We start from the raw sequence: 20,740 nt of genomic DNA on the forward strand, positions 1-20,740 counted from the left end.
TTACACTTCGTAAACTGGCATTGTGTTATTGTCTCTCTACAACCATAGCCAGTGCAACTTCTGCGTTCATACACGATCATCCATTAGACCTACTCTTCACGGCAAGTATGAATACTATATTCCATTCCCACATCCTATTTTCTTGATGCAATTTAACCTGATGCTAATTTTAAAAATATGCCTAGTGTATCTTACCATATGATAAGGAACTAATAGGAAGGTTTATCACCTGGAAAGTCAAAAGTGATTCCTGTAATTCATATAATTATGTTTCACCTGTTCACTTCTATTAACTTTCTGATAAGATTTCATGTTCAAATAAAATATTTTTCACTCGCTCTGAGTAACAGACAGCACTCAAAAGCAAGCAGTCCAATAACCACAACTGTGTCATTTGCAAAATATTTTGCAAAAGCAAGCAGTCCAATAACCACAACTGTTATTTGCAAAACAGTTTAGACTTGCTCACAAAAATGCAGTCCTGCTTGCTTTCAATTACGTTGATTTCCGATCATTAGAAAGTACATTTATACAGAAATTTCTAAAAGCAATCTGCACTTAGCAGACATTGTACAGTGCTAGTAGATCATACTACTTCCTCGAAGGCAATTTCTTCTTCGTAAGTTATTTGTGCACACAGAATTGCCAGTTTATTTGGTGGTCTGCAAAGCAAACAATTCCACTCTCTCCCTCCCAATTAAGAAGCATACACCATATTCACACCATAAAAGGGCCACTATCAACTTAAACTATATTTGAGTCTGAATTTTTATTTTACATAATACTGTTGCAAGTTAATACCTATTGTACCACTAAGGAGATTAAACCAAATACTTCCGTTCTTTCAATTTGTTTGTAGTCAGTTTCACTGACTACTACACAGTAAGTTTCCATTTCATTTGTGGGTTTTTCACACAGCAGCAAGGAGTAAAAACATTTTTATAAAATAGCAAAAGGGCAGGTGTACCCCCAAACACTACTTTTTACCTCCCTCCCCAAAAAGGACTGGAATTCGTGTTGATGCTGTTCCTGTAACAGTGATGTTTAAACTTTGTGACCCAACCATATTATGACCAGGTGTTTGGGAGCCAGGAATGGGAAAGAGAAGAGTTTAGGCTCAGGTAGATATCTACTGTAGCCTAAATCTGGTTATAACATGGTCAGGTCCAAATGTGTCAAGTGGTTAACTAGCCAGCATTCTAATCCTAAAGCACTCACATCCGTCAATTATTTAAATACCAGGCATGACTAGATGTGGCATGAATGAACTTACTGTTCAGCTCCACTGCCACATCAGTTTTGCCCTTTCCTGCTCCCTGCCCACCCCACCCCCAAAATAAGTATCAGCACAGAAAGGGACTAGTTTAAATATTTGTTGAAGGTTACACAAGTGGATGATCTACCACAAAGAATAGTGAACCTGCAAGCAACAAAGCAAATTCACTTAGAAAACACACACCTTTTCTTTTCTTTGTATGCACAGAAGATTCATTTACTGACAAATGGACCCACAAAGGCAACATCACTTCAGTGGGAACAATTCTCCTCTCCCCAGATTAGGCAAAACACACCTAGGTTCGTGAGTGCCCTTCACATATAAAACCCTTAAATTTTCTGTTTTCCTTCAGACAGCTTAAAACATGACATATTTTAAATGAATCTCTCTAAACTCAAAACTGTATTGATAATTACCCACAAAAGTGTGCAAGGTAAAAACCTGGACTCAAAATAAATTAAAAAATACAACGAATTCAACTTGACATTAAAAAGCAACAGAAATACAAAGAACAGAGATTCTTCCAAGTCTTTGTGGGATGAGAGCACTGAAAGGGTCATTGCTAGCAAGGCTGCAGGAACCTCTAATCCAGTCTGTGCTCTCAGTTCCAGTCATTAGCTTGGTTTTTTGCAGAATTCACACTCTATTCCTCCACTGAGGTCTTTCACAATCCCTTCTTTGATCAGTTTTTGTAGGAATTTTGTTTCAGTTGTCACATTATGCATAGTTTGTCCTTCCATTACAGCCATGCAGAGATTGTCATAGTAGTGCAAAGGTGTGTTGGGTTGATGGAGGTCATATCCAAATCCTGCTAAACTCACTTCATCACATAAATGTGTGGCCAGAACAACTGCAGTGACCCCAATAGTGGGAACATTCTAAAAAGAAAAATAAACATTTACAATACAACATCTCTCTCCTTGATCAGTTTTCACAGAGTCTTAGAAACTAGGGGTGGAAGAGACCTCTAGAGGTCACGTAGACCACCACCCTGCACTGAGGCAAGACCAAGTATAGCTAGACCATCCCTGCTGTGTTTGTCTAACCTATTCTTAAAAACCTCCAATGACAGGGATACCAAAACCATCCTTGGAAGCCTCTTCTACTACTTATTTATCCTTATAGTTAGAAATTTTTTTTTAACATCTAACCTAAATCTTCCTTGCTGCCACTTAAGTCAACTACTTTTTGTATGGACATGGAAAACAACAGATCACGGTCCTCTTTAAAACAGCTCTTTACAACATGTTTGAAGACTTCTTTTCTCAAGACTATACACGCCCCCCCCCCTTTTTAACCTTTCCTCATAGATCAGATTTTCCAAACTTTGTATCATTTTTGTTGCTCCATTCTGAACTCTCACCCATTTGTCCACCTCTTTCTTACAGTGCGGTGACCAGAACTGAACATAGTACTCGAGTTGAGTACTCACCAATGCTAAATAGAGTGGGACAATTACCTGACATACTACAATCCATATATAAGACATCCCAGAATGATATTAGCCTTTTTAGCACTGCATTACATTTGCAGACTGTTGAGTCAACTCAATTTGAGAACTACTGTACGATAATCCTCAGATCTTTTTATGCAGTTCTACCACCTACCCAGTTATTCCCCATTTTGTAGTTGTGCATTAGATTTTTTTTTTTTTTTGCATCCTAGGAGTAGTAATTTGCACTTGTCTTATTGAATCTCATCTTATTGATCTTAGACCACTTTTCCAATTTGTCAAGGTCTTTCTGAATTCTAATCCTGTCCTCTGAAGTGCTAGCAACCTCTTCCCATCATGGTGTCACCCACAAATTTTAGAAGCACATTCTTCACCCCATTATCCAAGTCATCAGTGAAAATATTGAACAGTACTAGGTCCTGTCTGCATCAACAATGAAAGGAAACAGAAGTTAATGAATGAAGCATGAATCCACAGCTGCGGTCCCTTCCAATCCTGATATTCTATGAGTCTATGAAGTAGGGGTTACCAAATGAAATTAATAGGCAGCAGGTTTAAAACAAAAAAAAAAGGAGGTATTTCTTCACACAACGCACAGTCCACCTGCCGAACTCTTTGCCAGAGGATGTTGTGAAGGCCAAGACTATAACAGGGTTCAAAAAAGAACTAGATAAATTCATGGAGGATAGGGTCCATCAATGGCTATTAGCCAGGATAGGCAGGAATGGTGTCCATAGCTTCTGTTTGCCAGAAGCTGGGAATGGGCAACAGGGGATGGATCACTTGATGATAACCTGTTCTGTTCGTTCCCTCTGGGGTACCTGGCATTTGCCACTGTCGGAAAACAGGATATTGGGCTAGATGGACCTTTGGTCTGACCCAGTATGGCCATTCTTATGTTCTATAGCTCCCACTCCAGCTTTACAGCTGACTATTGATAGCTACTCTGAGGACAGTCTTTCAACGAGCTGTGCACCCATCCTATAGTAATTTCATCTAGCCCACATTTTCCTAGTTTGCTTATGAGAATGTCATGTGTCAAAAGCCTTGATAAAAATCAAGGCATCTCACATCTACAACTTCCCCCACATCCACAAAGCAAGTTATCCTGCAAAGGAAGGATATTAGATTAAGGTTTGGCATGATGTATTCTTGATAAATCCATTCTTATTACCTTACTATCCTCCAGGTGCTTACATACTGATTGCTGTAATAACTGCTATTTTCACCCAAGTGAGCTACCCCAAGTGAAGAACTCACCTATTTTTACAGTGTAGTGTAAACATATTCGTAGGCAAAATCCTCCTCAGCAAAAAAGGGACACACAAATGATTCAAAAAGCCTTAAGTTCTGAATGCTTAAATGCAGTGCATGGCCTACCACTGTACATGGTATTGAGAAGACCTGCATCCTTAATGCATTTCACAGAAGTACTTTCTTTTTAAAACTTTGGGGTATTTATTTAAAAAAAAAATCACAAGCAGGTCACCTTACGTGAACATAAACAAGCCTAACCCCTAACTTTAAAACTAGATTTTTACTTTTTCTATAATTAATGAGAATGCTGAACCCCACTACTCTACAAATATTTAACAGAGAATGTTAAAGAAAATACAAATAGTGTTTGAGAAGAGAAGACTTCGATGTTGTACAATGACTGAGAAATTGCACAAAGAGACTACAAGGCCAACTCTTTTTTATTTGATCTTGTCATATTAGATTTCTAAGGAGCTAAATGTATCTATACAGCACCTCCCCCCCAAAAAAGGTATCTTACCTTATCCCAGCCCCAAAATTTAGATCGAGGCTCAGGGTACTGTAGTATATCCAAGGCAGTCTCTTTAACGATGATCGGATTTAAAATGCGAAACTGTTTTGGTGTTACAGGAATTTTCTCAGCCACCTGCTTCCAAAAAAATAGTCGCACCCATAGTGGCTAAAGAGGAGAAAAAAAATCAGTTAAAACTAGGGAAACAAATACTTGACATGACAAGTTGGTACTGGGGCATAGCATGTAACTCCATACTATTAAAACATGAGATTGTCCACATCTCATCACAAATGATTTATGAAAAAGACTTACTAGGACATTGATGTATAATTCCCAAATGCCTGAATTCTTTTAAACAAATAATACTTAAGTTGAGAGAGAGAGAGCGCGAGCAATTCTTTATCTGTTTAGGTCATTTACTTTGAACGTGTGACTGCATTTCCGAGGACAGTCACTCACCCATCCCTATTGCCTCTATTTGGGCTTTCCGACAGCAACACGCTAGAGAAAGCATTTGAAAAGAGAGGAAAAACATGAACAAAATTCCACAACAGTTGGCTGAGTGACTTGCAAACAGGTGTAGGACACAAAACCAGGGTGACCAAACAGCAAGTGTGAAAAATCGGGACGGGGTGGGGGGTAATAGGAGCCTATAAAAGAAAAAGACCCAAAAATCAGGACTGTCCCTATAAAATCAGGACATCTGGTCACCCTACCTGAAACTATTTTACTCACATTTTCAAATTAACTGTATTTCTAGCAGACAGTGTACATTTAAAGACAAGTGTAGTAGAATGAAAGGAGAGAAGAGCAATGAGACTTAGCATGCCCGATGCTGATCTCATGCCAGAATACGTCAGAATGCTAAAGAAGTCAATAGAGATGCACTGGTGCTAAACTGGTGAAAGATCAGAATCAGGCTCATTTTATGTTTCTCTCCATAAATTGTGTCATGGTGAGCAAATGAGAAAAGTAATTCAAGAAGAGGGTACCTTTTCTGTACATTGGCACATTCTTTCCCAACAAATCCCTATGAAAAACATTTGTTATATCTATTGTTGTAATGTGACTACTCTTCTGATATTACAAAAATACAGGGACTTTTCATTATTAGAATATACTATATGCAGCTTTAAGCACATAAAATGACATTAGAGCCACCAAAGTCAGTCAGATATCCAGTTCAGATCAGAGGGTGCATTCGATAGTTGTTAACATAATGCTGCTATGAGAAATTGTGCCATTTTTTCTGAAAGGTGTGCTGGTGTTCTATAAAATTACACATTGCTTGGGCCCAATGGATCACACAGTGATAGTTCCTCAAAGTTCCACAAATGTAATACGTTTGCCTGTTATCACACTGAATGATTATTGATTGTTAGAGTTATTACCATTATTTAAATTCAAACGATAATTTAAGGATAATTTCTTCATTAATGTCACTTGTATTATATTTAAAGCATTTTTTTACAAAGCAGAACATACAATGCCGAGCACTGTAATAAAACAGTATGTTCTACCTAAATGCGTGTGCAAAGTAATTGGTCAATTCTGCAAGTCTAAAAGCATTCCATAAAACCATCCAGGTTGCAAAACCATAGAATTTAACCTTCCTTTGCATTATCTATAATATTATGTGCACAAACTGCTAAATATCTTGACAGATTTTCTACCAAATATATTGCTAATGAATAATTTATGGCATTTCATGTTTGCATAAACACTCTAATCAATAAAATACAATACTTCAGGTGTCTCTTACATATAGATCCATTTCTTTAAACATACATTAAGCAACGAATGAATCTTCATACAGAATTTGAAGGGCAGTAACCAACACCAGTAATACCTTACATCTATTACACATAACACAAACACCCCTAAATGAGCATGATGTGGTTTAGCGAGTAAGGAAGGGGACTGGCAGTCCAAACATCTGGTTTCTGTTCCTGGCTCTGCAACCTTCACCAAGTCACTTAACCCAAATTCAAAATGAATTTACTGAGCACATAAGGCATTTTGATGTTTACTGTGTGTAAAGGATCAAGATACTTGGATGAAAGGCACCAGTGTGAGCATACAGTATTACATCTATGTACTGACATGAACAATAACTAGAAGTACTGCAACAAATAGATTGCTTGCAAGGTGGATAAAAAAAAACACACAAAATTTGATTTTAATTCAACTTTTTTTTAAAAGATATATTTAAAATTAAATTTGGAATTATGCTACGTTAAAGCCTAAATTAAAATATATTACAATTTAAATATCAAAATAATATTCAAACAGAATATGTTTGCTGCCAGAAAAGCTAAACTACTGAACTAATTGGAGTCATCGGATATGCACCTAGAACCCGGGTTTGTTGAAGTGTTACCCAGCTTTTGACAGACCTAGCCCCTTCTGCAGCTGCAAAGAAAATATTTTCTTCATTTCAGTTTATTCAAGTAGTTCAGTACAATGATTAATTCATTCAAAGTTGTGAAACCAGCTGGAAGCTTAAAAAGTAGAAAACTTGTTTCCCTCTTTTAATCTATCAATAAACACGAGGGGACAGGACGAGATCTACCATTATAAAATCTTGATGGACATGATAACCAGAAAGAAACTACTTCAATTAACTACAGATAATGCTGTCATTGTTTAATAAATCAATTGGTTTTAAATACAAAAAATGTTGATATACTTTTTTTCTTATGTATCCAGCATATTTAAGGTAGTTTTAACAAAAAACAATTTTAAAATGTTATTTTTTTGTACATTTTTAATTAGATTCCAATTTCCATCCAAATAATACCAATAATAATATGACAATTACTTAGTCCTTATATAGCACTTCTCATCTTTTATATCTCAAAACACTTTACAAAAGAGGTCACAGTATCACTATCCCTATTTTATAAATGAGAAAATTAAGGGACATGGAGAAGTGATCTGCCCAAGGTCACACAGACCAGTGGAAGAGCCAGGAATTAAACCCACATCTCCTAAGTCCCAGTTCAGTTCTCTAGCCACTAAGCTATACTATCTCCTATGTAATGCAGCTAGATAAGTCACTGCTAAAAAAAATAAAAATCAATCTAGTATGTAAATGTGTCATTCAGCATTTTCTAACAAAAATATAAAAATTAAGAATCTGACTAAATCTATGTTAAGCCACATACTGCTTAAATGCATGTAAGTCTCAGAAACATAGGACTGGAAAGGATCTCGAGAGGTCATCTAATCCAATCCCCTGCACTCATGGCAGAACTAAGTATTGTCTAGCCCATCCTTGATAGGTGTTTGTCTAACCTGCTCTTAAAAATCTCCAATGATGGAGATTCCACAACTTCCCTGGGCAATTTATTCCAGTGTTTAACCACCAACAGTTTGGAAGGTTTTCCTAATGTCCGAACTAAACTACCCTTGCTGCAATTTAAGCCCATTGCTTTTTGTCCTATCCTCAGAGGTTAAGGAGTACAATTTTTCATCCTCCTCCTTATAACAACCTTTTACGTACTTGAAAACTGTTATCATATCCCCCCCTCAGTCTTCTCTTTTCCAGACTAAACAAACTCCATTTCTTCAATCTTCCCTCATAGGTCATGTTTTCTAGACCTTTAATCAGTTTTGTTGCTCTCCTCTAGACTTTCTCTAATTTGTCCACATCCTTCCTGAAATGTGATGCCCAGAACTGGACACAATACTCCAGTTGAGACCTACTCAGCTCAGCGCGGAGTAGAGGGGAAGAATTATTTCTCGTATCTTGCTTACAACATGCCTGCTAATACATCCCAGAATTATTGCTTTTTTTGCAACAGTGTTCCACTGTGGACTCATATTTAGCTTGTGATCTACTATGATCCCCCAATCCCTTTCTGCAATACTCCTTCCTAGGCCGTCATTTTCCATTTTGTATGTGTGCAACTGATTGTTCCTTCTTAAGTGGAGTACTTTGCATTTGTCTTTATTGAATTTCATCCTATTTACCTCTGACCATTTCTCCAGTTTGTCCAGATCATTTTGAATTTTAATCCTACCCTCCAAAGCACTCGCAACCCTCCCAGTTTGGTATCATCCGCAAACTTTATATGTGTACTCTTTGTGCCATTAAATATTGTGTACCCTCCTGGTTAGCGAAAAGTAGTACCACGTTGTACCAACCAATGAGAATCAACCTTTCTTTCGAAAAATCATTCAGAAGTACAAATGCAAAAAGGATTAAAACTGAATATTTAAATCAAAGTTTCCTGCTTGCTGATTTAAAACAATCCACCCTGACTGCTAGTGAAGGATTCAATACAGTAAAATAGTGACTGGACTGGAAAGTCCATTTTCTGTGCACCAGAAAACCAAGATATGCATGGGATAAATCGACTGTTTATACCTACCAATGCTTCATTTTTTACCATTGCTTGAAGCCAATTGAAATCGACACTTTTAAATAAGACAACAACAAACAAGCTCTGAGGGTTATATTCATTTTCAGAAAGTGGGGCTCCCTCTGGATAGGTCATCCTTATGGTAGTTTTGTTACCAACATGATCTGTGTAGCCCTGAATTGGTGCATCATTTAATCTAAAAAAGTGAAATAAAACACATTAAGTAAACATGGTATCTGATGTCATTAAAATACCACACAAGTGACTTTAAATACCTAAGTAACAAGTTTTAGTTGGCTCACCAAATTTTATTTGAACATAATACATCAATAAATTACTCCCCTGGTAACAAGAACAAACCTCAATGGGTGGCCTCGCTCTGAAAAGCAACCGTACAAATACTATTGCAGTGTTCGTGTTTCTTGTTGCCCCATAGTTCAACTAGGGCTCTGAGGGGCAAACAGCAAGTTTACTGCATATCACCCCTGTAATAAAAGGCTCTTTAAGTCAAAATTACAATGACATCTCAGGAATCCCAATGTCCTCAATGGGTTTGCACAATTCTAACTGACTGGAATTTAGGAGACAAGGTGGATGAGGTATTATTGTTTATTGGACCAGCTTCTGTTGGTGAGAGAGAAGTTTTCAAGCTTAAACAGAGCTTTTCTTCAGGTCTGGGAAATTAACTCAGGCCACCTGTACACTACAAAATTAAATTGACCTAGCTTACGTTGGCATACAGCTGCCATAATAATTACACTGCTTGTGCATATCTATACTTTGCTCCTTGTGTCAGCAGCGTGCCTCCTCACAAGGCGTGCTTGTATCGATTGTACTGTCAGTGTGGGACATTGTGGGATGGCTCCTGAAAGCCAGGAACAGTCAACATATGCAAACAGTGTCTACACTGACACTGCTTCGACCTAACTACATTGACCTTGACTCTACGCCACTCTGGAGGTGGAGTTAAGTCAGCGTAGCAGGGCAGGTACAGTTACAGTGACAATCCAGGAAGTTTTTGGAAAATGTAGGGGACAATTTCCTGGTGCAAGTGCTGGAGGAGCCAACTAGGGGGGGAGCTTTTCTTGACCCGCTGCTCACAAAACGGGAAGAATTAGTAGGGGAAGCAAAAGTGGATGGGAATCTGGGAGGCAGTGACCATGAGTTGGTCGAGTTCAGGATCCTGACACAGGGAAGAAAGGTAAGCAGCAGAATACGGACCCTGGACTTCAGGAAAGCAGACTTCAACTCCCTCAGGGAACTGATGGGTAGGATCCCCTGGGGGAATAACATGAGGGGGAAAGGAGTCCAGGAGAGCTGGCTGTATTTCAAAGAATCCCTATTGAGGTTACAGGGACAAACCATCCCGATGTGTCAAAAGAACAGTAAATATGGCAGGCGACCAGCTTGGATTAACACTGAAATCCTTGCGGATCTTAAACATAAAAAAGAAGCTTACAAGAAGTGGAAGATTGGACAAATGACCAGGGAAGAGTATAAAAATGTTGCTCGGGCATGTAGGAATGAAATCAGGAGGGCCAAATCGCACCTGGAGCTGCAGCTAGCAAGAGATGTTAAGAGTAACAAGGAGGGTTTCTTCAGGTATGTTGGCAACAAGAAGAAAGCCAAGGAAAGTGTGGGCCCCTTACTGAATGAGGGAGGCAACCTAGTGACAGAGGATGTGGAAAAAGCTAATGTACTCAAGGCTTTTTTTGCCTCTGTCTTCACAAACAAGGTCAGCTCCCAGACTGCTGCGCTGGGCAACACAGCATGGGGAGTAGGTGGCCAGCCCTCTGTGAAGAAAGAAGTGGTTCGGGACTATTTAGAAACGCTGGACGTGCACAAGTCCATGGGGCTGGATGCGTTGCATCTGAGAGTGCTAAAGGAGTTGGCTGCTGTGATTGCAGAGTCATTGGCCATTATCTTTGAAAACTCATGGCAATCGGGGGAAGTCCCGGACGACTGGAAAAAGGCTAATGTAGTGCCCATCTTTAAAAAAGGGAAGGAGGAGGATCCTGGGAACTACAGGCCAGTCAGCCTCACCTCAGTCCCCGGAAAAATCATGGAGCAGGTCCTCAAGGAATCAATCCTGAAGCACTTACACGAGAGGAAAGTGATCAGGAACAGTCAGCATGGATTCACCAAGGGAAGGTCATGCCTGACTAATCTAATCTTCTTCTATGATGAGATTACTGGTTCTGTGGATGAAGGGAAAGCAGTGGATGTATTGTTTCTTGACTTTAGCAAAGCTTTTGATGCGGTCTCCCACAGTATTCTTGTCAGCAAGTTAAGGAAGTATGGGCTGGATGAATGCACTATAAGGTGGGTAGAAAGTTGGCTAGATTGTCGGGCTCAACGGGTAGTGATCAATGGCTCCATGTCTAGATGGCAGCCGGTATCAAGTGGAGTGCCCCAAGGGTCGGTCCTGAGGCCGGTTTTGTTCAATATCTTCATAAATGATCTGGAGGATGGTGTGGATTGCACTCTCAGCAAATTTGCAGATGATACTAAACTGGGAGGAGTGGTAGATACGGTGGCAGGTAGGGATAGGATACAGAGGGACCTAGAAAAATTGGAGGATTGGGCCAAAAGAAATCTGATGAGGTTCAACAAGGATAAGTGCAGGGTCCTGCACTTAGGACGGAAGAATCCAATGCACCACTACAAACTAGGGACCGAATGGCTAGGCAGCAGTTCTGTGGAAAAGGACCTAGGGGTGACAGTGGACGAGAAGCTGGATATGAGTCAACAGTGTGCCCTTGTTGCCAAGAAGGCCAATGGCATTTTGGGATGTATAAGTAGGGGCATAGCCAGCAGATCGAGGGACGTGATCGTTCCCCTCTATTCGACATTGGTGAGGCCTCATCTGGAGTACTGTGTCCAGTTTTGGGCCCCACACTACAAGAAGGATGTGGAAAAATTGGAGAGAGTCCAGCGAAGGGCAACAAAATGATTAGGGGTCTGGAACACATGGCTTATGAGAGGCTGAGGGAACTGGGATTGTTTAGTCTGCGGAAGAGAAGAATGAGGGGGGATTTGATAGCTGCTTTCAACTACCTGAGAGGTGGTTCCAAAGAGGATGGTTCTAGACTATTCTCAGTTCTAGAAGATGACAGGACAAGGAGTAATGGTCTCCAGTTGCAGTGGGGCAGGTTTAGGTTGGATATTAGGAAAAACTTTTTCACTAGGAGGGTGGTGAAACACTGGAATGCGTTAGCTAGTGAGGTGGTAGAATCTCCTTCCTTAGAAGTTTTTAAGGTGAGGCTTGACAAAGCCCTGGCTGGGATGATTTAATTGGGGATTGGTCCTGCTTTGAGCAGGGGGTTGGACTAGATGATCTCCTGAGGTCCCTTCCAACCCTGATATTCTATGATTCTATGACAGGAGCGAAACTGAAGTGTAGACATTTCTATAGTTACTTTAACTTAAGCTGCCGTATGTTGACCTAACTCTATAGCGTAGCCTAGGGCTATGTCTATACCACGTGCCTTCTAGTGACACAGCTGTGCCGCTACAGCCAGACCACTAAAAGGTGCGAAGTGTAGCCGCTCTATGTCGGCAGGAGAGAGCTTTCCCGCCAACAAAATAAATCCACTCCCAACAAGAGGAAGGAGAGAGCACTTTTCGTCAGTAACACTTTTGTCATTCGGGGTGTGTGTGTGTGTTTTTCACACCTCTGAACGAAAGTGCAGTGTTAGACAAAACCTTAACCTCAAAGTGTTACTGCTAAACAGATTGTTTAGCAAAAGAAGTTAACACATATTTCAAGGGACTATTCAAGGCAAAGGTTAACATCTTTCCAGTCAGAGGGAGGAAAAGGCAGGGAAAGCAGCTGAGAAGAGGGGCTATTAGTGGGTTATAGATGGCTGTAATAAGCCATAAATCCAGTGTCTCTATTCAGTCCATAATTTTTAGTATCTCACAATTCTATTGGTGACAAGAAAAGTAGTATCTCTGCAGGGCTAACGAGGGTAAAAAGCAGTCAAGACTTACTTTTGTCACTAAAATGAGCAAGCAGTCTATATTTTACATTGCACTTGTCATCTTTTAATTTCAATGAGTATTTAAGATGACCTCTAGCGAGCCCATATTATTCTTTGCCCATGTCATCACTCCCAAACCTTTTTTCTTTTTCTTTTTTTAATAGGAACCTCAGAATTGGTTTTCATTTAAAGAAGACAGTGGTTTATTTCATTTTTATTGACTGCTTATTATGCTTCTGTTATACTATGTGTCTTCCAGAGTGTGTCAACAAGGCAGGTGCATTGAAAATAAAGCTATGTATCACAACTCTGAAACAGAATTCTAACACTAGCAGATCCACTTACCCTTTCACATGAAACACTTAATACTAGAAAAGCAAGATAACTGATCAACTCCCCCCGATAACCAGAAGGTGGAACAGGTTATTTCAAGAGCCTACATTAGAATGATCAGACATCTATTTACTTTAGGAATTTATATAGTACCAACTTCATGTGTACATTGTGCTTTGTCCGTGACTGCAGTAATTTCCAACTCACTATTTTTATTATCCATGTTGTGTGGTATCTGGTGTCTAGAGCAGTTTCTCAACCCACAGGTCACTACCTAAAAGTGGGTCGCATGAATGTACAAAAGGTTCACAGCCACCCCAGCCCTGAGCCCCGCCACCAAGGGCTGAAGTCATGGAAGTCACATAAAATCACGGAATCAGTGACCTCCGTGACCTAGCCTTACCGATTAGCCAATCGAATGCAAGGCGGGAAGAGTTATGGGAAAAGAGTGCTGTGTAGAGTTTCAAGTGAAGAGTGTGTTTTAATCACAAAATGGGTCTTTAGTTAGTGAAATGGATAAATTTTTTGAACTGTGCTGTTGCAACTGCAAGTACCAATGATAGTAGGAATTCATCAAAACCTGGGAAGAAAAGTAATCGTAGGTACAACCCTGCTTACTTAAAGTTTGGGTTTTCATTTACCAAGGACCAAAATGGTGAATACAGGCCACTGTGTGTCATCTGCAGTGAACTGTTAGCAAATTAAAGCCTAAAACCATCAAATTTATGTAGACATTTGGAGACAAAGCACTCTAGCTATAAAGACAAGCCTCTTCATTTTTTCAAACGAAAAAGCAGATTTGGAAATGTCAAAAAAAGCATCTGAACATGTATTTACTGTCCGTGAGCAAACACTGCATGCCTCTTACCCTTGTTGCACACCGCATTGCAAAAAAGCTCACACTGTCGCTGAGGAGTTAATTTTACCTTCTGCTATTGACACATGCACTAAATTGTTGGGCGAGTCAGTGGCAAAAAAATTAAAAGCAATCTCTTTCTCCAACAATACAATATGGAGAAGAATCTGTGATATAGCTCAGAACACACCAAACTGCAAACAACTGATCATCTTTCAGTAAGCGACTGTTTTGCTTTACAACTAGATGAATCTACTGATGTATCAAACCACACTATATTGCTGGTTTATGTGAGGCATGCACAGAAAAGTGATTTGCAAGAACAGTACTTATTTAGTGCGGATTTGCCTATTTCTATTACTACTGCTGATATGTTTCTTGCACTGGATAATTACTTGGAGTTGGTGGGATTAAGCTGGTCGAAGTGTGTTGGTGTTACATATGATGAGAGAGAAACATTCAGTAGTTGCTCAAAGTATCCCTTTGAAAGCATCCAATGCAACATGGAACTATTGTTTCCTGCACAGGGAGGCATTAGCAGCTAAAGACAAGGCACCTGAGCTTCAAGAAACTCTTAAAAATGCTGTCAAAATAGTCACTTACATCAAACAAAATACCAAGAAGTCATGATGCTTTCAAGTTTTCTGTCAGAAAATGGGCAGTACTCACGTACATCTGCTTTACCATGCTGAAGTTTGCTGGCTGTCCCATGGCAAAGTGTCTCAAATTTAAAAATGAGCTGGCAGCTTTTCTTGAAGAAAAAAAGTCTCACCTGCAGAACGCTTCAGTAGCAACACATGGTTTGTTTGTGCTGCATATCTGGCACATATATTTGATCATCTGAATTATTTGAATCTGTCTTTACAGGGCAGAGAGCACAATCGCTTGCAGCTAACTGACAAAATTACTGAGTTTAAAAAAAACCCTCTCTGTGAACAAACATATTTCAAATGATAGGATGGACATGTTTCGTAACGCATATTCAGAAACAAAAAATTTGAAAGATTCCACTAGCCAGGAAGTACTGAAGAAAACGATCAGTAGTCATTTAACTAAATTGCACACAAGATTCTGCAATTACGTTCCAAACAACCTAAGGGCAAAGAATGGATACAGGATCCGTTTGGAGTTGTGTTGGAAAACATGAATCTACCTAAGAAGGAAGAATCTCAGCTGGTCAAGTTATCTTGCATTCGCAATCTATAGAGAAAATATACTGAAATGAGCATTCCTCAGTTTTGGTGCAGTGCTGCTGTTGGAGAATGTCCTGCTTGCCAGTCCTTTTGCCTTTCAGTACAACATACTTGTGCAAAGCTGGATTCTCTGCCTTGACTCAACTGAAGAATAAAAGCAGGAATAGACTGGATGTTGAACACAACCTTCAGATTGTGCTGACTAAAATTACACCAAACTTTGATAAACTTGTCAAAGAGAAGCAAGCTCAAGTTTCTCATTAAGTGGAACCTAGAATTTATTATACTGTTAATGTGTTCCTGTTAATGTTGATTTCTGCCTTTAACTTTCTGGATATTGAGCTGCTTTAACTTTTTATTACTGTTATTGTTATTATTGGTGTTGTTGTTACATACAGTGGGTAATAAGTATTTTGGGGCCAAAATATGTGCATTTTCTACTTTCTATTTACTGGATTGAGACTGGCCATCAATGTTTACAAATGGGACCTGGTCCAAAAAAGGTTGAAAACCACTGGTCTGGAGCACACTGAAATAATGATATATTCCTGGTCCCTGCAGTCTGAATTTGAGTAAGTTTATCTGATTCACCATATTTTGAATATTGTAAAGACAAGTAATATTAATAAAATACTTTCAGTTTCATAAACTAAGTAATAAATGGAGTCTGAGACTCCCCTTTCCCCTCTCAAAAAGAGAGGCTGTTTGAAAACAACACAAATGTTAAATTACTTTGTAACTTTAGACAGAAGAGAAATATGCACCTTATAACAATATCAAACTCATTCAGCACATGGCCTAGCTCCAATCCACGAAGTATTCCACCACTTCCTACAACAACACAACGCTTACAGTGTTTTGACTTCAAGTTCTCGGGCAAGTCATACTCAGGTAAGAGTTTTAAGAGGTTCTGAAGTTTATCAGAGTTCTTGTGAAATCCAAACGGGGGTTTGTATTTAAACACAGCTTCATGTCTGTTTATATCTTCTCTTACAAAGGGAAATATGTTCACGCTGTACTTCTCAGCAAATAATCTGTCCATCTCCTTCTTCACAAAAGAAGGTCGACATTCTCCTTGCTGTATGAGTTTGGCATATTTTTGTGCTCTCTGAAACAAAACGGTATATAAAATTTAAGTCATACAAGCTAGTACATTTCAGTATTATAAATATAGCATCTCCTGTCTGAAGCAACCTCCCACGAGGTCAATAGACATCCGTAAATTAGCAGATGTAGGTTTTAGAAAGACAAACCAAACTGAACCACCAACTGTGGGAAATTTAAAACTAGTCAGTTAAAACAAAGAGCTTCCTGTTTGTGGGGTTATCAAGAGTGCAGGTTTCAGAGTATAACTTACCTCTTTCAGGTGGAAGATTTCTTTAGGAGTAAGTTAGAGTGCAGGTGCAGTCAGAAAAATTACTATGTAAAATGGTACCTTTTTACAAAGCTTGTCTGCTTCCTGAACGTTTTCAAGCAATGACTGGTTATTTTTGTTCATGGCCAATAGAGCTATGGGAAAGGAAGATGGTTTTTGCTCTGCCTTATCCATCAGTAACAAATTTTTCAGCTAAATTTTGATTGCAGAAACTGTACTACCAGAGACATGTAAGCTGGAAAGAAAAACTCTGTCACATCCAAGACAGGACTTGCAGCATTTTGACTTGTGAACTGATTTTAATTTAGATGTTTATGGTCATTTTAAAAATCCCACTATAACCACGCTTAAAATGTTCACCTGGAAGTGAAGGGTCTAAAGTTCTCCTTAAAATGAAGATGAAGTACCAATATAAAAACCTACAGTACCAGCTTTCAGCTGAATCTTCCCCTGCCAAATAAATGATCATCTGTCTCTTTGAAACAAGATCCTCCTGCACATTTTTAGAGAGTAGAACCTGCAAATTGGGGTCTGGTACGAGGGGGAAGCTTTAATACAGTCCAAAGGCAAAGATGCCATTTTATCACTGCTCAACAAATGAGAAGATTTATCATAAAAACAAGAACAAAATGGAGAGGGGGGAGGAACAGAGGCAAGTAGAAAACAAAGAGATGTTTGTGTGATATATGTGGGAGAGTCAAAAATGCAAGCCTGATGTTAAGATTATAGAAAAAGGGGAACAAAGAAAAATGGAAAAAGGGGAGGTTTTTTAAAATTGCAATTAGAAGAACTCCACAGATGTGCAGAACAGACCCTACAGGTACCAAAAAATTTTAAGCAGGCTCAGGGTGTTTTAGACTTCTAATCAGATGTTCAGAATACCAAATTCTTCCTTCTTCCCAATGCAGGGTGAGAGTCAGCACCTTTGTGTTACAGTGTAATAGCAAGCATAATGTTTCAGTTTTTAGAACAACTCCCAAGCCTTCACACTCTCCAGTGTGGCACTACAGAAGCTGGTTTTTAAGTCTGACTAATCATCCCATCCATTCTGCAACTTGCAGCAAGGTCAAAGGCATTCTGTGCATGCAACTGGCAAGATAATCAGGCCACAGAATTCTATATACATATCTAAGTCCTTTTCTTGCAACCTTCCATAAACTTTTTCAAACTATGTATCATATCTGTGATGGCAAACATTACTCTTTCATAAACCATTGTTTTCTTCCTCGTTAATTCTATTCCTAAAACTCTATAATTTTCTCTGTGTAAGTCTCACTGCCTACATAAGCATAAGAATTGAAAACAGCCTCTCAGTCCAGGTAATGGAGCATATAGAAAAGTAAATTCATCTGCCTGCATTGCAGGACTTCAGCCTACAACTCCATAGTTTCAGGTCCTGCGGTGAACTTTCCAACTCTACACAATACATCAGTAACATTTGCTAGATACAGATAAAGACTAGCAAACCTTTACACGTTCAGGGTCCACATAGTGCATTTTCTTCATGTCACATTCTTCAGGGCCAAAACGTAACTTGAGGATATAAAGGAAGTACACCACGACTGCAAGCAGTATAACAGGTCTAAAACGAACAAGAGCCAGTGATTACTTTTAGAGCAGTGGGCCACTGCCAACAGTGCAGTTATTTCCGAACTACTCCTTTGTGAAGCTGATAAAATGTGAGCAAGTTCAAAAAAATTAAAAAAAACTGTAAAAAAGCATGCTTAAATGCAACCCATACTGAGACACTGCACAGTCCTAATGCTGTAAGCCACATTCTTCCTCGCCCCTTCAAAGCTTTTTGCACTAACTTGGATAAATACTGTAATATGGAGACTGGTGCTCAAGGATGCTTTGGCTTTGTAGCGTGGTTCTGCACTGGTAGCGGTTACTTTAAACTAAATGACCTTGATGTGTCCTGCATCAAATTGGACTATATCAACAGGCTGCTCTCTGTAAATTTTGGGACAACACTAAAGTACTTTTTGTTTTCTTTAAAAAGAATAGTTTTGCTTCATTCTTAAAAATGGCCAAAACAAACACTACTTATGTAAAGAGTGCAGTTGCAAACTGGGTTTTCAGTGTCAAAAATACTTAAAATGTTTTTGGTGCTGAAAACCCAATCTGAAAACTTCAGAGGCTAAAATCCCACACCTGGGTGTTCAAACCACCACCTAGGGCCACCAGATCTATTTTAGGTTACTTGGAAGGCTAGAATGCAGGATTTATAAATTTAAAAAGACACCCAGACACCCAACTTTCCGCCCTATATTAAAAAGCCAGCATTCCTAGAATCATTTTAATCCAGGTTTTCCTCAGTGGTTTGAGCATGGTAATGGGCTATGTGAATGTTGAGTATTATTACTGGGAACTACTATCTGAACAACATAAGTAATAAGAACTACCAGTCAGCTGAGCGCTGTTACCTCAGATGGAGCGTTATAGTTAGGGCCCTACCAAATTCAGTCACAAGATTTAAAAAAATCGTCAATTTCATGATTTCAGCTATTAAAATCTGAAATTTCACAGGGTTGTAATTTTAGGGGTCCTGACCCATAAAGGAGTTGTGGGGGGCTTGCAAGGTTATTGTAGGGGGGGTTGCGGTCCTGCTACCCTTACTTCTGTGCTGCTGCTGGCAGCGGCACTGCTTCAGAGCTGGGCAGCGGGAGAGCAGCAGCTGCTGGCCAGGAGCCCAGCTCTGAAGGCAGAGCCACCGCCAGAGCAGCGCCGAATAAAGGATGGCATGGTATGGTACCCTTACTTCTGTGCTGCTGCTGGCAGGACGCAACCTTCAGAGCCGGCTGCCTGGCTAACAGCCACCGCTCTCCTGCTGCCCAGAACTGAAGACAGTGCAGAAGTAAGGGTGGCAATATTTTTGGTGACCCCCCTAAAATAACCTTGACACTCCCTGCAACTCCCTTGTGAGTCAGGCCCCTCAATTTGAGAAATGCTGATCTTCCCTGTGAAATCCGTATAGTACAAGGTAAAAGCACACTAAAGACCAGATTTCACGTGGGAGACCAGATTTCACGGTCTCGGACGCATTTTTCATGGCCATGAATTTGGTAGGGCCCTAGCTATAGTACACTTTAAATATTTATTTGAAAGTATTTTAAACAATAGTTTCTGTCCTCTTGTTCCACTACCATCCCTTCCCCACAGACACTGGCTGGGATAATTTAATTGGGGATTGGTCCTGCTTTGAGCAGGGGGTTGGACTAGATGACCTCCTGAGGTCCCTTCCAACCCTGATATTCTGTGATTCTACGATTCTATGACACAAGCCAAAGCTGTACCTTTAATTTGGGACGTCGGAGAGAGTAATTATAAATTGTTACTATTAAACAGTTATGACTTTATGCTCCCCCCGTCCCCAGTGCTAGTTCCCCTAATGGGGACTACTCCGTAAGAATGTTAATAGACAATGTTTATTAATATTTATTCCCTTGTTCCGAAAGGGATTAAAATAAACTATAAAGAACAGATGTCTTTTGTGCTGCGAACATATGATGGCATGTGATTGTCCGGCCTCTAACCTCACAAAGCATGGGATTAAAGAATGAGAGAAGGTTACTTACTGTAACTGGAGGTTCTTCGAGATGTGTGGTCCCTACCTGGATTCCAAACACAGGTGCACATGCACGCCATGCACTGGAGCCAGAACTGTTCATAGTAGTCTCTGTTGACCTGCACATGCCTCAACCATGTGGCGCATCCAAGGGTTTAAGAGGCTGACACCCCTCCAGTTCCCTCGGACCAGGAAGCAAATGGAGCCCGGAGCATAGGAGAACAAGGGCGGGATTGGAATCCAGATAGGGACCACACCTCTTGAAGAACCTCCAGTTACAGTAAATAACCTTTTCTTCTTCGAGTGATGGTCCCTATGTCAGGATTCCAAACGCAGGAGAGTAGCGAGCAGCGGTCAGTAGGGAAGCAGGCATGAGGGCTCTCGAGAAGACCAAGTCTGCAGGACAGCATGACCAGCTGCTGCATCCATCATCGTTGAGGGGGCAATGGCATAGTGAGAGGAAAAGGTGTAGACAGAGGACCAAGGAGCTGCCTGACATATCTATTGCCACGGAACATCCGCAAGGAAAGCCAACAGGGTTGCACACGCCCATGTGGAGTGGTTA

The 20,740-nt window shown here is 39.9% G+C and overlaps 1 protein-coding gene across 2 annotated transcripts in view; it reads right to left on the bottom strand.

Annotated features, from left to right (window-relative positions):
- Nucleotides 1-538: 538 nt before the first annotated feature.
- Nucleotides 539-20,740, bottom strand: part of ST3GAL5 (ST3 beta-galactoside alpha-2,3-sialyltransferase 5) — a 33,142-nt gene continuing 12,940 nt past the window's right edge. The window contains exons 3-7 of one of the 2 annotated variants that reach the window (XM_077814679.1): nucleotides 18,075-18,189; nucleotides 15,997-16,340; nucleotides 8,877-9,063; nucleotides 4,507-4,665; nucleotides 539-2,154 (exon numbers count right to left, since the gene is read on the bottom strand). In XM_077814679.1, coding sequence (XP_077670805.1) covers nucleotides 1,891-2,154; nucleotides 4,507-4,665; nucleotides 8,877-9,063; nucleotides 15,997-16,340; nucleotides 18,075-18,189 — 1,069 coding nt within the window. In that variant the 3' untranslated portion in view covers nucleotides 539-1,890. Of the gene's footprint in view, nucleotides 2,155-4,506; nucleotides 4,666-8,876; nucleotides 9,064-15,996; nucleotides 16,341-16,667; nucleotides 16,758-18,074; nucleotides 18,190-20,740 lie in introns of those variants that run through there. The other variant, XM_077814681.1, reaches the window with a different exon arrangement.

The sequence above is a fragment of the Eretmochelys imbricata genome, chromosome 4 (genome assembly GCF_965152235.1).
Source record: "Eretmochelys imbricata isolate rEreImb1 chromosome 4, rEreImb1.hap1, whole genome shotgun sequence".
Classification (NCBI taxonomy): domain Eukaryota; kingdom Metazoa; phylum Chordata; order Testudines; family Cheloniidae; genus Eretmochelys; species Eretmochelys imbricata.